General features: G+C 42.3%; 3 protein-coding genes across 4 annotated transcripts; 1 reads left to right on the forward strand and 2 right to left on the reverse strand.

Moving 5' to 3' along the window:
* Positions 1-197: 197 nt before the first annotated feature.
* On the reverse strand, positions 198-4661 carry wee2 (WEE2 oocyte meiosis inhibiting kinase). Of its 2 annotated transcripts, none has more exons than XM_004568241.4 (12): positions 4384-4661; positions 3782-4054; positions 3481-3689; positions 3241-3298; positions 2728-2897; positions 2508-2629; positions 2280-2426; positions 2108-2206; positions 1944-2029; positions 1672-1842; positions 1384-1532; positions 198-996 (listed from the first exon to the last, which is right to left on the reverse strand). In XM_004568241.4, the coding sequence occupies exons 1-12, from the start codon at positions 4531-4533 to the stop codon at positions 831-833; spliced, it is 1800 nt and encodes a 599-aa protein (XP_004568298.3). In that variant the 5' UTR covers positions 4534-4661; the 3' UTR covers positions 198-830. The 2 variants fall into 2 exon arrangements, with proteins under 2 accessions (XP_004568298.3, XP_004568299.2); XM_004568242.4 differs by having other exon boundaries at positions 3782-4101; positions 4384-4491.
* A 171-nt stretch (positions 4662-4832) lies between these two features.
* On the forward strand, positions 4833-10816 carry dennd11 (DENN domain containing 11). The gene is made up of 9 exons (XM_004568240.5): positions 4833-5426; positions 5919-6018; positions 6113-6271; positions 6951-7104; positions 7213-7351; positions 7550-7681; positions 7774-7924; positions 8064-8132; positions 8240-10816. Exons 1-9 carry the CDS (start codon positions 5015-5017, stop codon positions 8433-8435), a joined length of 1512 nt encoding a protein of 503 aa, XP_004568297.1. The 5' UTR covers positions 4833-5014; the 3' UTR covers positions 8436-10816.
* Positions 10817-11306: 490 nt separating this feature from the next.
* agk (acylglycerol kinase) lies at positions 11307-16031 on the reverse strand. Its single transcript, XM_004568244.3, has 14 exons — positions 15764-16031; positions 15644-15683; positions 15483-15562; positions 15318-15393; positions 15091-15216; positions 14881-14975; positions 14656-14725; positions 12981-13060; positions 12838-12895; positions 12475-12622; positions 12282-12379; positions 12077-12147; positions 11909-11993; positions 11307-11788 (listed from the first exon to the last, which is right to left on the reverse strand). Exons 1-14 carry the CDS (start codon positions 15871-15873, stop codon positions 11654-11656), a joined length of 1272 nt encoding a protein of 423 aa, XP_004568301.1. The 5' UTR covers positions 15874-16031; the 3' UTR covers positions 11307-11653.
* Positions 16032-16215: the final 184 nt, after the last annotated feature.

A 16215-nucleotide genomic window follows, 5' to 3' on the forward strand; every position in this document is an offset into this window, starting at 1 on the left:
GAATATTGTAAGTCCCATTTGACTTATCCACCTACTTTGACTATTTAAATAACATATTTGCCATTTAATGCCTCTAGAAATTGTGACAGGAAAATATTTATATATTATACTATTATTAGAATTTATGCAGTTATGCAAGTATTGTGTTAAGAATCAGTGGCAGTGCTAATGTGGCCTCGTAAAAAAGAAAAAAAAAAAAAGGAAAAGTGTGTGTGTGTGTGTGTGGAGGTAAATAAATCTAATTGGATCTGTCTTGGGGAAGCCTATACTCCAGTTGGTATTCAAGATTATGACAAACAGAGCCTTTCAAATAACTTTCACAGTATGGTGGCTCATGCTTTTCAAGCCCAAAATACAGTTGGCTGTAGTTATAGATAAGAGCAACACTACACTGGAAAGTCCCTGTTCATCTTCTGGATTACAAAGGTCACCACAGAGACACAGGAAAACAAAATAAAACAGTCTACTCAAAACACAAAATAAAATGCTGATAAGATGCTTAAAATGTTTATTTACAGGTTTTAAAAGAAAAAAAAAAAAAAAAACAACCAAGTGCCTGACTTGTTAAGCATACTGGTCTTCACTTGTTATGAGATGTTAAAATTATCACCTGGAACATGTTTGAGTCAAGAATATAATTAAAACAGTTCTGCCCGATGCTTTAAGTCTGAGTCACAACGTAAAATAAGATTATGTAGCGATCGTCTCTGTTACGGTTGCTGCTGGAGTCACGCTACATTGCCTTCTGCTGCATTCTTTACCACAACTTCTTGGCAGAGTGTCACAGTAAACACCACAGCAAAAAACAGAAAATTAGGCTTCACGTCATCTCAGACTTCATAACCTGGGCAATCAAAGCTCATGGATCTTGCAGTCTTTCTACCAACAAGCCTCCTCCCTGGTTTGGGGAGGGAGCCCATCTTGACAGGTGGTCTGTGCCCCTGTAGGTGGTTCTGCTTGGGTGACAAAGCTGCCTGACGGGCCTCCTGGAGTTCTCTGAAAGGGGAAATGAAAGTGTTTTCGACTATAATTAGTCATTAAGATACCAAAACCAGCCTGTTAAATATGAACATAGGAATGAGAGGTTACTACAGGCTGTCACAGGCGACTACTACAGCATTGCTGAGATGAAACAGCACCACCTGCTGGTACGATTCGTGCATTTTTTTGCATTGTCACCGCTTCAGAAGCAACACTTGGGCCTATAACTTCTCTTGGGGTTTCACTTCCTTAACAATGCATTTATTTATTATAAGTGATTTATAAGTACTCTGAAAGTCTCCCATCATCTCCATTAATTACTGCAATACTTCAAGTGCGACTTGGGTCTGAAACCTTCGAACTGGGGACTGCAGCTTAAATTATTTTCAGTTTTCTTCTTACTTCTCAAGCATGGCGGTCCTGAACCTCTCTACAGTCAACTCTCTTCGCAGCTGAGCAGCCAGCCTCTCAGTCCTCTTCTCCCTCAAGACTGTGTGCTTGCAAAGCTCCCTAGCAGATGGCCGCCTTGTTGGGTCTGGTTCCAGCAACAACTGACAGAGAAAAAGTGCTAAAGATAAGCTATTCCAGCTATAACAAGTAAAAATGATATTTAGACAGGTGGCAACTAAGAATTAGTGTTTAAATAGCATTAAATGAAATATTTTTAAAACAACAAGGTTACAGAATTACCTGAAGTAAACATCTAAAGGGAGGCGAGAGCTCCTGTGGCAGCTTGGGGAGACACCCCTCTCTAAGACTGTGCCACTGATCTCCATTTAGCGGCAGAGGAGAAGCCCCGGCAGCCAGCAGCACCGTGAGGCCCAGGGCAAATATGTCCGCCTTGGGGAGGTGACTGTAATCCTGGGGAGCAGTGAGACAACTGAAATGTGAAATTACCACAAAACAGGAAAGTGCAACTAGCCAGTTTTCCTCTAATGCGAATGAGCATTCAGAACAGTTACCTCATGCAGGACTTCACTGGCCAGAAAGCGGCTGTCCCCCTCCTCAACTTGAGGACTGGTGGCTGATGTCACGTGACCCAGATCACCTGCAGAAAACTCAAAGTCAGCCGACGGTAACAAAAATAAATCGGTCAAAAAGGTAGCACTTTATTCAACATCAATACCGATTTTGTAAATGATTCTGGTTGAAGGGTTTCCATCTTCTTCCTCTTCACTCTCACCCGTCACAATTGCGCTGGGGCGGTGGCAAATGAATATATTACCTAAAAAGAAAAAACTGTTAGGAACGAGGCAGTGAATGAACGTCCAAAGGGAGAAGTGGTCAAACAGACGCACTTGGTTTGATGTCCAAGTGAACGAGGCCTGAGCCGTGGATGTATTTTAGACCCACAGACACTTGCAGAAGCAGATCTTTCAACTCTGCCTCTGTGAACAGCTCTCCCTTTGCCTCCCTCTTTACAATAGCGCCATTAAGACTTCCACCTGAGGGACACACACGGGAAGACAAAAATCAACGCCGTCCTTCATTTTATATTCTACTTTAGATGCCGATTTGAAACCTACCGTCACAGTATTCATTCTGAATAATCATGTGATCATCCTCAGCCCATGCTGAGTAATATCGGACAACATGTGGGTGGTGCCCAAGCACAGCATGTGCATACACTTCCTTTAGGGCCAGCTGCCTAATAAAAGAACAAAAAAAAAAATCTTATCAGTGAAGGTGTTTAAACGATAGGGAGGGCTGATGTGTGTTAGCCAAACAGAAACGGTGCTGACTCACTCATTGGCAGAGCCTGCCAGGGGTCGTCTGGAGCGCTTGATGGCGTACAAGCAACCATCCAGCCTCTTCACACACTTATAAACTGCACCAAACTCACCCACACCAATGCACTCTAGCTCCAGGAATTCGCTCTCATAGCGTGACAGCATAAAGGCTTGGACAGCTCGTCTCTGCCAGATTAAACAGACATGGTAAGAAGGAAAGATTTCTAAAGAAAGAGCACACGTCACTCCGCATGAGAGGAGAACTGGGGTTTCTTCTGTGATGATTCACCAAATATGGTAATAAGTCCACAAGGAAATCACTTTGTGAGGATTCTGACAGCAGTTTTCTTTCTGCTAGAGATTCCTTGTAGAAATTCCGGAAGTAGGGCTGGCAGGATGTCATTTTTGGACAAAACACAAAGTGAGGAGGCAGCTGAAGATGACAAAGCCCGATGATGAAATCATATCAGAAGCATCTGAAAGGGGAGGGCTACATTCAACACAAGTACTGGTAAAAATAGCTTTGTACCTTTGGTGGGAGAAAGGCGTCATCATCCTCTTCAGATGATGTTAGGCTGTGTTTAAACCTGGAATACAGAAAGGGCATTTAGCACTTTATATACAGAACTACAAAAGTCCGGCCTGTGTATCAGGACACGTCTCTAAGTTTAGACCAAAACTAGTTCAATTTGAATCCTGAAAGCATTTTTGTCATCAGTTGGAGATTCTTATTGTGACAGCCGGCATGTAATAAGGTGGAATCGCATACCTGCGGCCAAAGTCATCATCATCGTCACTTCTACAACTGTTCCTCCACGGTTGCTCGCTGTTCCTGCGCACCGGGTCTGGGGTGAAAGGATTCACGTTGACGAGAGGTGCTGTGATTAGGTTTGCGGCAGCTGATGCAAAACGCAGAGTTCGCTGTTGACGACTTATCTTAAGACTGGAGTAAGGCTGGGAGGCCTTTGATAGCAAACTCTATAGAAAGAGAGAAAGACAAAGAAAAAACAAACATCATTCAAGCACACAGACGGGGAACAGAAGCATCTTTACTCTATATTCTTCCCCACCTTGGGTGTGCTGGGAGAGTCACACAGTCTCAGCTTCCTCCAGGAGGCGTAAGGTATGGGGCTGGTACAGTGCTGAGGGGAACATAAAGAGTTGCTTCTACTGAAGTGACGTTGCGCTCCGGGGGTCCTGCAGGCAGAGGTGGGACTGTAGACTCTGGAGGTGCTGTCATCAGAGTTGTCACCGCTGCTGCTGCTGCTGCTGCTCTCTTCTCCACAGCTAGAAAAATCTAGCTGCTGGCTGATTCCATCAAATAAAGTAGCCATGCTTGGGGCCTAAGTTTGGGGAATGGCTTCTTTTATAATGCCATATCCTTTTACACCTGAGAGCACAACAGTGCTGTGCTAAAATCTGGACCGATGTTATGCACAAAATGTGAAGCCTGCTTGTTCATAGAGGTAACAAGTTTACAGTTACACCCCCACACCTCTAAAGCCAGAGGCCTAGTGTAGGATAAAGGGTTACTATAAGCAGCCCACTAAAAGTCAAATTAATTAGTTCCCCGCCCAGTTGTTTTATTATTGCCAGCAAAAACATTAAGCTCGAAAGATGTTTCTCATATTGCTTATACCCCTAATAACGTGTGTTTATCACGTATACTTACAAACAAATGACCATCCACGCCAAAACGCTTGAATTTCGCGCCACATATGCATGACTTCCTGTTTAAATAAATGACGCCACCGGTTTCAGTCATCGAACCCTCTGATTGGTTGAGTTGTGGTAATTGAAGAAACACCTTGACGTAAAGCATTAGTAAAGAAATGTGATATTTCGTTAATGTTAGGGTAGTGTGGGGATATTACGAAAAGCTAACATTTGACATTGAAAGTAAGAATAAAAATTCATTAAAAGATTTTTTTAAATGAGCCTATTAAGTCGCTTTACAGTCATTATTAAGGACAGTTGCAAATATTCATTGTTGTAAGTAACTTAAAAGTTTGTGTATTTGACAGGGGAAATGTAAAAAAAAAATAGGTCACTGTATTAAATAGTAATATAGACACGTGGGCGGAAGTGGGCTACGTCATCAAAACAGTGAGGCAGGAGGAGGAAAAGAAGCCCCGTCCGTGGATGTGACACGCTTACAAATACATAGAAAACAACTCCGCGAGCAGCAGGAAAGCATGATCCGTCTCTCACGCCGTGCTTAACCCGCTCGACACGTCGGCACGTCGGAGCTTTGTGTATTTTCTCCCCTTCTTTCTCGTGTCCTCGGAGGCAGCAGCAGCACCATGGTGGAACAGTCGGACCGAGCCCCGCTCCTGGACTGGGAGGAGATCCCACCGCCCGATCCGAACCAGGCGGCTCAACCTACGCCTCAGCCGCCGCGAGAAGAAGACTCCGCGGCGGAGAAAAGTGCGCCGACAGACACTGCGGCTGGTACTGGGTGGAGCAGCAGCACCACCATCGACGCCACCACCATCATCATCCCCCCCGGTCCGACACGCAATGTGACAGCTGCTGTTGTTGTCAAAGGGGACGGAAGCCCGGGCCGAACCGAGCTGTCCGGGCACGGCTGGGATCGCCCGCAGCCTCTCGGTACAGACCGTAACGCCCCTTTCCCCGGCCTCTCAGTGAAGGATCAGTGGGAGGAAAAAGACCAGATAGTGGCCGTGTTTGTGGTTACCTTTGATACAAGATCAGGTGAGCAAGCAGACTTTGGTCTCTTTATCCTTCGCATTTAAAATTCTCAGACATGGACTGCGTAACCGCAGAAATGATGATCATGTGATGTTTTGACATCTTTATCTGTGCAACCGTGCATTATGCTGAACGGTTTTCATAAAAGCCACAATGAAGAAATAACCTCAACTATTGTGAGGCAACCTTTCAACACGAGACAAAAGTCAAACATCCTTTAAAGCTCATGCAAAAATAAGTTACTGAAGTCCCAAATCGTCTAAAGGGGAAATCCTTCCACTTAGATCTTGTTTAGAATTGATCAGAACTCTCTAATTCCTAAGTTTCTTCACGTTTTACATAGTTGTGTTGGCTGAGTCACTGCTTTCTTACTCTCCCTGACCTCTGGCTAACACATGACTAACATGCAGGATTGGAGGAAGTTGCCAGGATGAAAGTAGACAGTGTAGGAAGTGACTTCATGGGTTATTGTGTGTGTGTGTTTGTGAATGGCAGGGAATATGATAGAGTGGTGCCTGCCTCATGACATCAACTTGGATGGTGTTGAATTCAAGTCAATGGCCAGCGGTTCTCATCGGATCACCAGCGACTTCATGTACGTACTTCCACATGTCAGATTTTCAGCTCAATGAGGCTCAGAAATCTGTCAGTCTGACGGTCTCCTGCTCTCCGTTATGCCCACTGGACAGATATTTCCGTAAGGGTGGCTACTTCGGTCTGGCATGTTTTGCGAACATGCCCGTGGAGAGTGAGCTGGAACGAGGAGCGAGAATGAAGTCTGTGGGAATTCTGTCTCCGTCCTACACTCTGCTCTACCGTTACATGCACTTCCTGGAGAACCAAGTCAGGTCAGACATGTAGAGTTGCTGTTTTCTTCCTTCCTCTTCATACCCTGCCCACAGGTTCCTTTTTATATGCCTGCCTTTAATATAGGCTCATTTATTAAACATGAACTCAGGATCCCAGTTGCAGCTTTTGTCACAAGAACCCACTGACATGCAGTTTTTCTATGAAGTCTTAGCACAGGAGTGAAGAAAATACTGTTAACAGCATCTCTCCTCCTCTCTTCTGAAACACTGCTCTCCTTGTGATAAAATCCTGAGTCTCACTGACTGTAGAAATACAGTATGTGACACAACCACAGGTTTGGGTTACAGTTAAAGCAGATCTGCTGTAACTTGAAGGGAGTGTGGAACTCTTGGCTACATTTTATGTGTGACACTTTGCAGTAGCAAGCCTAAAATGTGTGATCTGTATGGCTTAAGTGGTTAAATCAAATAGAAAAGTTAAATTTATTTCATACAGCTGGCCTCAGATGATCTCACTGTGCAATTTATGGATAACTTCTGCTTTGCACAATCTGTGATCTTGCGTTAGGAGGACCAAACACTGGCTAATACTGAATACACAATTTAAAGTCCACGTAGTAACATGAGCTGTGAGCACCGGTGGGAATGTGCAGAAAGAAGTGAGTTCAAGCTTAATCTGCTCACATTCCTTCTTTTCCCCCTTGTCATCCCCTTGAAGACACCAGTTGCAGTGTCCTGGCCAGTATTCTCCACTAGAGGCCTTCTATGAGGATAAGAAGGCCATTCTTCCCCCTACAGGAAACGGACTAGTCACCGCCTGCCCGACCTGGAGTGTTACTAATATAAGCCGCTGCATGCACCCTGAAATGAAGGTCTGAAAGCACACACTTTGGTTACTGATGCTCCCTTGTCTTGAATGCTCTGAAACATCGAACGTAACCCCAAAAATGACCACATTTGCCACTACTTGCACCCTGTAGATCACCCACCCGGCTGGCTGCATGTCCCAGTTCATCCAGTTTTTCGGGGAGCAAATAATGGTGCTGTGGAAGTTCGCGCTGCTTCGGAAGCGCATACTCATCTTCTCGCCTCCACCTGTAGGAGTTGTCTGCTACAGGGGTGAGTTGCTTAATCATAGCTTGTGCACATTTCTCTATAGCTCTAGTAATATGTGATTTACTGCGTATGCACATTCTGTTTTCACAATAATGTGATGCAAAGGGATCAAGATGTAACGAATAGTCAAACAGAGAAGCATGTGTGGTGTTTTTTCCTCTTTTTGGAGGGTTTTCATTCAGTATTTTCATATTCCCTCAGTGTATTGCTGTTGCTGCCTGGCCAACGTTTCATTACCTGGCATTGGAGTTTCTGTGCCTGAATTACGGCCTTTCTTCTACATCAACATAGCCGACATCTCTGCCCTGGAAACAGAGCTGTCATACGTGGCCTGTGAGTGAAGTTTAACTGTAAATGTTTGATTTACAACATAAAGTGATGAGTTCTTTTATATAGACATGTTTTCCCACGTGATATGTTTGAAGGCACCACGGAGAAGATCTTTGAGGAGAAAAAGGAGCTGTATGACGTCTATATCGATAACCAGAATGTGAAAACTCACAGGAGCCATTTGCAGCAGCTGCTCAGGCTGACCGCAGCAGACAAGGAGAAATACAGGAAGCTGACTGAGCAGAGGTGCGTTAAAATTGTGTCGCTCCTCTTTCTTTTTGTTTAAATTTGCAAAATGCATTTGTTTTGTGGTCATAGAAATACGCTGCAAAATGAGTGTTTGTTATTTTTAGATTTTACAGTGACTGACTTTTTCTTTTCAAAGGCAACTGCTGCTGTACTCTCAGGAGGTGGGTGAAGACTGCACATCAAATGAAGAGGATCTTTTCATCCTGTGAGTCCTTGACAGCTGGTTGCATGGTTGATAATGGACTTGAGTCATACTCAGACAAGTGCAGTGTGGCCCACGTATTAATGCAGTTGCCTTTAATCTCATCTTAGGTTCTTTATGGAGCTTAATAACCGCATCTTCCAGACCCTGTCAGAGGTAGCAGGAAGCGCCGACCCCACTCTCACCGGTGAGCACGTGAGGGCCATGGGGCTGGATCCCCAGGGAGATCGAGCCTTCCTTGCCGACCTGCTGGAGGTTTATGGTTTCGATGTAACGCTGGTCATAGACAACCTCTGCTGCCCCTGAACCCCATTCAACCCGGGAAACTCGGAAGCCTGGATTATATGTGCCTACTAGGGTCACAAATACAAGACTCTGAAGACACTGCCTCCATCCTGGGACTTCATCTGCTCTCTTCTCTTCTGTGTGTGTGTCTCATCTTAACCTGAGGAGACTGTTTCCAACCACTGTGGAAGAAAAGGACACCTAACATTGTGCACTTCCTCACAGTGGGTGATAAACACCAATACTGCTGAGCAGACTTGTGGCCATTAACATCTTCTGCGAGTCACTCCTTGCTGTTTTTGTCTGAACCAGTTTTCTTGTGTGCATACTTGTTTGACCAGGACTGAAGCACTGGATGAAAATGTAAACTGTCTGATGATTGCACCTGCTACTGTAGTGAAGTCACCGGCACTTTGACGTCCACTTGTGGTTTGTCTAAAAAATGGATTTAAGGTTCCTCGAAATGAATTTGTGCACTTCAGATATCTTTCCTGGGGAATCACACAGACCTCAGAATAACAGCTGTAATTCTGTTCTTATGTTTTGTTTTTTTGTCTGACTATTCCTGAAATGGTTGAGGGGGGAAAAAAAGCTTTTGGACCACGTTAATTGCCTTTGAAAAAGGAAGCAATATGAATCTGAGTGATAAGGGAAAAGCTGTTCTAAGGACCTTGCTCACCTTCATGCACCTTAAACAATATTTAGATATCACAGAGTGCAGGAGATCGACGCATTCTGGAAACCTTTTGCATTGTTGTACGTCGAAGCTTCTCATTTGTCATAATCGGTGGAAGACTTTTCAATGAATGTGTAACTCTTATTGTGAATGCTGCACCACGTCCGCCACGGGACTGTTTCCCGATACACACAGTCACGCTTAAATTGAACTTTTTATATGCTGTTTTTATGATTTACAGTCTGAGCCATCTAGTTGTTCCAGAGCGGGAGCACCTGTAAATGAGCCGTCACATTTTCTTTTTCAAACTACTGCAGAGCCTTGTTCATGAGCAGAAGTTCATATGTCTCTTAGAATTCTGCTAACTAAAGCGTAATCGATGAAGCTGTTTGTTGATCAGCTCCTGTTCAGATGTGTTCATGACAAAGATCTCTTTGTGTGCGTTTAAAAAAAACCCTGTAACGTCCTGAGCCGAGCAGAAGCTTTAACTCCTCTGTGGGCAAATTCACGGAAAGGACTCGGTCTGTTCCGTCTGTTTTTCTCAGTCCTTTCATCAGTGAACCCAGCTTTAGAAATGGGCCAACTGTGTCTTTTGAATACTGCTGGCAGAGTGCTTTTATTTCAGCCACCCCTTTGCCAACCACGGTGATAATTTGTTCCATGTTGGAACACATAAGTCTGACGTTTGCCTTGTATAAAATTGAAGAAGTGGTTTTAACTTTCTCTCTGGCGTACTCCACCCCAAGCATATTTTTTCTGGCTTTGTTAAGAAAATAAAATGCACTAAGTGTTGTATATTTAAGAAAAGGGTAGTAAAGGAGACCTATTCTGCATTTCCTTAGTGGCTCATATACGCTCATACTAAACATGGCCAAAGTTTCAAATAACGAGGTCTGGGAAGCAGATTCTCTGAACAGTCATTTTTCACAGTGTTATATATTTAAGATGTTGCTTCTGTGTAGATGAGAAGCCCCACCTCCTGTTCGTGAGGGGCAGCCAATCAGAAAGGAAGAGAAACTAAAACGTCAAAGATCTGCACCACAGCCAAGTATTTAAGACAAATAAGGATTATTTTGAACTCTGAGTGATGCAAAGCAACTCTAGTAGTATCCATTCAAAAACATGACCTGGAAATGAGCATCGTAGGTCCCCTTTAAGCCCTGTTTTTTGAATGGGGCCTTATCATAATGTGACGTTTTTCAACTTACAAGAGCAAGGTGACTGATTTCTCTGAAAACATTACGTACACTGTCATGAGAACTTCAGAATGACCTTAGCTTTTCCACGATTGACTACCTAGTCTGTTCACTTATCAGCTGATATATCATCTTTCCTCTGACAGCGTTTGTTTTCCAGATGTATGTTTAATGTTTAAAAGAAAAAAAGGGAATGTGCACAACACAAACCACTGTATAAAATGCCTTCTTTGTGGAACTGTTCACAGATGTGTACCAGCATTAGCTAAATGATTCGTTTGTACAGCCTTCTCACATTACTGAATGTCACAGACGGCAAAAGTATTGCACACATGCAGCAACGTATCCAAATAGTGTGACTGTTTTTTTTCTTGATTGTAAGCGTAATCACACAATAACAAGTCTTCACCTCTACTAATGCGAAACACTGTAAGAGATGTCAGTAATGTACACGAGAACTCAATAGCATGAGCAACTGTCAGTTTCACTGTACTGCCATTGTAAAACAATAAAACACTGATACGGTTCAAGCGTTATCTAATCTTCTTCTAACACCGCATCATTTTCCTATTTCAATTTAATAGTCCTCCTCTGTAAAAAACAAACAAACTGTATTTAAAGTCAGTCGTTCTTTAGCAAAAACGTAGAAATTCCGTTTATATTCCGCCTGAAACCTTCAGATTTTTCAACCAAACCAAAATGAACCCACAGCATTCTCAACGGGCCCCACAAAGCAGCCACAAGCTTAATCCTGCAGATTTGCTGTCTTAACGCCATCTGTCCGATCAGACTCGGCATCTCCGTGCAGCGTGCCAAAACTCCAGGTCCAAGCTACTGCAAAACACTCAGGTCGGCACAACGTCCCCACATTGATCTTTACTCAGTCACTTGCTCCTTTCTCTTTAAATGAGCTCGACAATTTTTCCAAGAAGACCAGCAGAAGTGCAGCTTTGATGGCTTTATAACCTTGATATCGAACACATAAATATCACAAAGGGAGAAAAACTGCTTGCACCGAGGTGGGCAGACATTATTTTTATTGACCATGTTAATAGTGAACTTTTCAGTAAACATCCTGTAAGACAGCCTGTACATGGGTTACTGGCTTAGAAAAGAAGCCTTGGTCCTTTTACATACAGCAAACAGCCTGTAAGGTAGTTGTTTTTGTAACTGGTACTGAATATTTTATGTTTACATGGAGTAAAACAGCCCCCATCAGCACTTCATGATCATTTAAAAAACTGCTGGCGAAGCAAAAATCCATTTTGAGGGTGAACTCTGGGTTTGATGGCATCTGGTTCTTTGGCTTCCCTCGAATTCGGCTTCTGTCCCGCTGTTCTTGTCTTCTTTCGGCTTCTGTTTTCTCATCACTGGATCTGTGAGAGGAGCTGCTCTCTGCGCTCGGCACTGATGAAGAAACGGAGTTTCCGTGGCAACAGCCTTACCTCCACAGGCATCGCCTCATACTCCTCATTGTCGATGTTGTAGAAGCCAGAGGCGCCCTGCGGGGACCGTGGCAAAGTTAAATGTCAGGGCAAAAACTCGCACGCTGATCTTCTGGAAGTAGACTGACTTATAGAATCACAGCCTTAAAGCAGGTTTGATTTTAAAGGATTTCTGACCTCTGGCAGCTGCAGCCAGCAAGCACCAGCCTCCAATTCTGTGGCATTTTCAGTGAATACAGTCGGGTCTGCTGCTTTTTTATTGCTATTATGAAGAAGGATTAAAATCATTGAATGCATTTTGCACAATCACACACTTTCAGAAATTTAGGAAAAAACATTACTGACCCTGCAGTAATGAACTCGCCCACGGTCAAGTTGTGAGGCTCTGCACTGATCCTGAGGGAGTCATTGATGCGCTGAAAATTAAAATAAAGAATGCAAAAACTTCCGAGAGGCACAGAGCACTTAAAAGGGGCAGTGACATGATGTTTTCTTTTGTTTTTCTAAGAATAGCAACACAGCTTTACATATATAATGGTTTTTAACTGACCCTCTCCACTGGGTTTTTGTTGTGTGTTTGAATAAAGAGCTCTAGCGTTGACAGCTGCTGCTCCTCCCACTTCTCTGGCTCTTCCACTTTTGGAAGCTCTGACCAAACACACAACCACCAAAGCAACAATTAGACAAACAGTGTCCTGGGCTGTTGTGCTACAAGTTGTTCAAGTTCAGTCACATTCGCTCACCTTCAGCTGGTGGGTTCCAGTAGTTCTTCAGCCTGTGGATGATGCGGTGGATCAGATTCGGCCTGGGGGCCTTCACAGGGGGCAGGTCGGGGGGCCGGAGCGTGGGAGCCAAATAGGACACAGAGACATCCCGGACCAGAGGCCACTCCTAAAACATAGTAGTGAATGAATAGTGTCATTACCGCTGCACCAACTGACTCGTTTCAAAATGTACCCCCAAGTTTTTTTAAGGATGTGAAACTTACACTACAACAGGTTAATGGAGTGAGATGTTTGCTGTTATTTTCAATGCAGGAGAAAATAAGGGGAAATTGACATATTAATCGCTTTGCCAGCATGTTTAAGGAAAGAGAACATCCTTACCCTCAGAGTGCTAAACCAATGCGCCGCATTTGTCTTCAGCGGTCCGAGGTACCAATATCTGTAGGGAAACGTTATGGTTAATTATTCTTATATGTGAAGAATCATTGTCTTCCTCGTCTAGTTACAGTGTTGAGTAATCTTACTTGCTGATTTTTGAAGCCACATCTCTAAAAGCCCCCCAACGCAGTCCCATCAGAGCAAAGACTGGCTGCTCTTTCTCTCCCTGGGAAAACAAGCACATACACTTCAAAGTCAAACTCCTGTCCAAGTGTTAAAACAATGCAGTTTCTCCCAGTAGACATGTCACCTCGTTCTCACATTCACAAACGTGGGTACTGACAGCAATACTCCATCAGTCTTTTACAGCTGACGGCTAAAAACTACATTTGAACATGTCTCATGTTTAAATTCCCACTTTTATAGAACTGAGAATAGTTTCAGTGCATCATTAAATATCAAGGATAACAACATGTATATGTAAAGTACTTCTTTTTAAAATGATGCATTCAGCTTTGTATTTACTTCCTCACTTAGCTAGTTGTCAATTTATTTATGTATTTATTTATTTTTATTGTATTTTATATTCTAAGAGTCAAACACTGTCAGTTTGACTGAGTGTAGAATCAGAGCACCACACATCTCTACTTGTAATTACAGAAACAGTCACTAACTTGCCATTGCATACTTTATTTACTTTATTGAGTCGGCCATTATTGACCATTTGCAGGAAAAGGGATGGGTATATGATTCTCTATACCTCATATTTTCTACCTGGGATTTGGTGTCGTGGGTCGAGCTGCTTAAAGTCATGTTTTTCCACCACGTAACCACGCCAGTAATTTCCATCCACTGTTTGCTCATCCTATCATATGGCAGCGGTATGCAGTTGTGTCATCTGTTTACTTTTGGGTAGCACATCACCAGCTGCTAGTCTCTCCTCCTTCTTGACCTGGTTATACTCCACAGAGTTTCTTTGTTTGTTTTGATCTGTGCTTTTTTAGAGGTTGTTGAAGTAGCTCCTTATTTACTGAACCCTAATTGAAAACTGAAATTCAGCGCTTGCTGTCAGACAGTCTGGCTTGTCTTTCAGTTGTGTGCGCTAGGAAACATAAACAGGTGTCACTGAGATGGGACAGATACTGCAATATGACACTTTTATATCATGGAAAAATGTATATTGTTGCAGATGATATGATATGGCACAGCCCAAGTGCCAAGGATTCTGAAGTCTCTGGGAAGAACTTTTTTTAATTACTACACACCTTGGACATGAAATAATTTGCATGAAGACCTGAATTTAAATTTGCTTATTTCTTCTGCTGAATTTAAAGTCGACAACATGGCAAAAGAGAATATTAAATATTAAGAAGAAAATAAAAAAATAATAGTTTATGTTTACGTTTAGGCCAACGTGTATTCAAAATATGAAAAGAAAGTCAATGAATAAATACGTTTGAGTGGTACAAAAGGAGAATAACAGAAAATCATCAAAATAAATCAATGTATATATTTTTTAAACTTGAAAAATAATGTCACATGGAAAAATCAGAAAATACTCACAAAAACTGATAAAACGCATTTATTTTTTCTTGTAATTTTCTTTTATTATAATAAATATTCATATATGTTTTTTAAAATATATATATATATATTTTACCTGATGGCTTTTAAAATAAATATTAAATAACTTTGGAAAATGTGCTTTATGAATCCAGTTTACCGGCTTACTGTTAAAAACAGCAACATGTTTTTAAATAAGTACAGACATTAGTTTGTAACTTTAAGGCTATGTAGAGCAATATATAAGCAGTTTCTCACTTTGATTTGGAGCACATCCAGCGGTACAGTTTCTCCCTTCAGTATTGACAGTGCCGCTGATGTGATGTCCCTGGAAAATGAATGACGTTAAAAACATTCTAGTTAATGGAAGAAATCGGGAATTCTGTACTATAGATTTACTGAGTGACATGATAACAACCCAGTGAAGTTTGTCGTGGGAATATGTAATGATCTTTTTGTGTGTGATGCTGAAACATTACTTACTTGACCTTGTTGTCACTGAGGAGATGAAGACTTGGACTGAGGGAATTATGGGAGCCTAGTGGAATGAATCCAATTGGTGTCTTACTGAAGACGTCCTGTGGTCAGAAAACATCCACCAAAAGAAAGATTTAATTACGTATCAGACTGAGTATAGTTATTACAGACAACTGATGTCAGATTAACACAGTTACTATATTACATTACACCTACTTGGTCTGGCCTTCTCAGTAAACCTGTGATCACTTCCTGCAACGTGCCATCTCCTCCAGCCACGATCAGCATGTCTGTTTCTTCCATTAACTCGATCAGTTTTTTAGCCTGACCTTCATAGTCTGTCTGTAGAGGGATATGTAATATCTGGATGTGATGTCATGCTCTGTGACACTCTCAGAGACACTATTACCTGATAAATATCCAATTGAAATAGAAAACAATACCTTGACTACTGTAATCTGCACACCAGCCAGGTGTAAAATAGGAGCAGCATTCTTTTCAAATAGGTTGTTGGCTTTCCTGGAGAAAATTAACACAGGAAGCTGTAAATATTCTGAGAAAAATTAAACAAGACTCTCAGAGAGACGTCTGGAGATTATGCGTCTTACCCGTTGCAAGCTGCAGGGTTCAAAATCACAGTTGCTTTCCTGATTCGCTCCTGTGGTGCTATCTGCTGCTGTCCATATTCCTAACACAAATGATGATGTTAAGGATAACTGTCACAAAGAGGAAACTTGTGTTTTGGAGTAATAATTCAGTGACACCTTACCCTGGCTAATAGACACGCCTCTCTGCGCAGGACGCTGTCACTGATGAAACATTATACATAATTAGGACGCGAAAACGGGAATTTGTGCACTCTGTCTCATTCATAGCATGAAATACCCACCAGTGTTTTCCATACAGCCAGTATCCACCGTAGGACAAGACACACACAGCAAATGTGCTTTTCTTCCAATGATTTCGCAAAGTCCGAAACACTTTCACGACTCGAGCCATGACTGTGATTAAACTGTTTTCAAAACCTCAATTTTAGCGCAGTGGTACAGATCATTAAACGTCATAAACGACACATTTTCATCACAGCGGTCACAGACTCACAGATATAAGACTAGCATGGGCATTTTGGTGTACCGTCAAAACAGTCGGAAGCAAAACAAGAGCCTCAAACTCATGGTTCCGCTTGTGTTTTGATTTTTTTCGGAACTATTTCTAGTTGCATATTTTTTCAAGTATTGCTTTATATAAGTCTCCTAAAATATTTTATTTTTTAATCTTTTTTTTTAAAGTTTACATATTGTAGATATAATTAAATGCCTTAAACGCTTTAACTTACAAGAA

This window comes from Maylandia zebra, linkage group LG7 (genome assembly GCF_041146795.1).
Source record: "Maylandia zebra isolate NMK-2024a linkage group LG7, Mzebra_GT3a, whole genome shotgun sequence".
Classification (NCBI taxonomy): domain Eukaryota; kingdom Metazoa; phylum Chordata; class Actinopteri; order Cichliformes; family Cichlidae; genus Maylandia; species Maylandia zebra.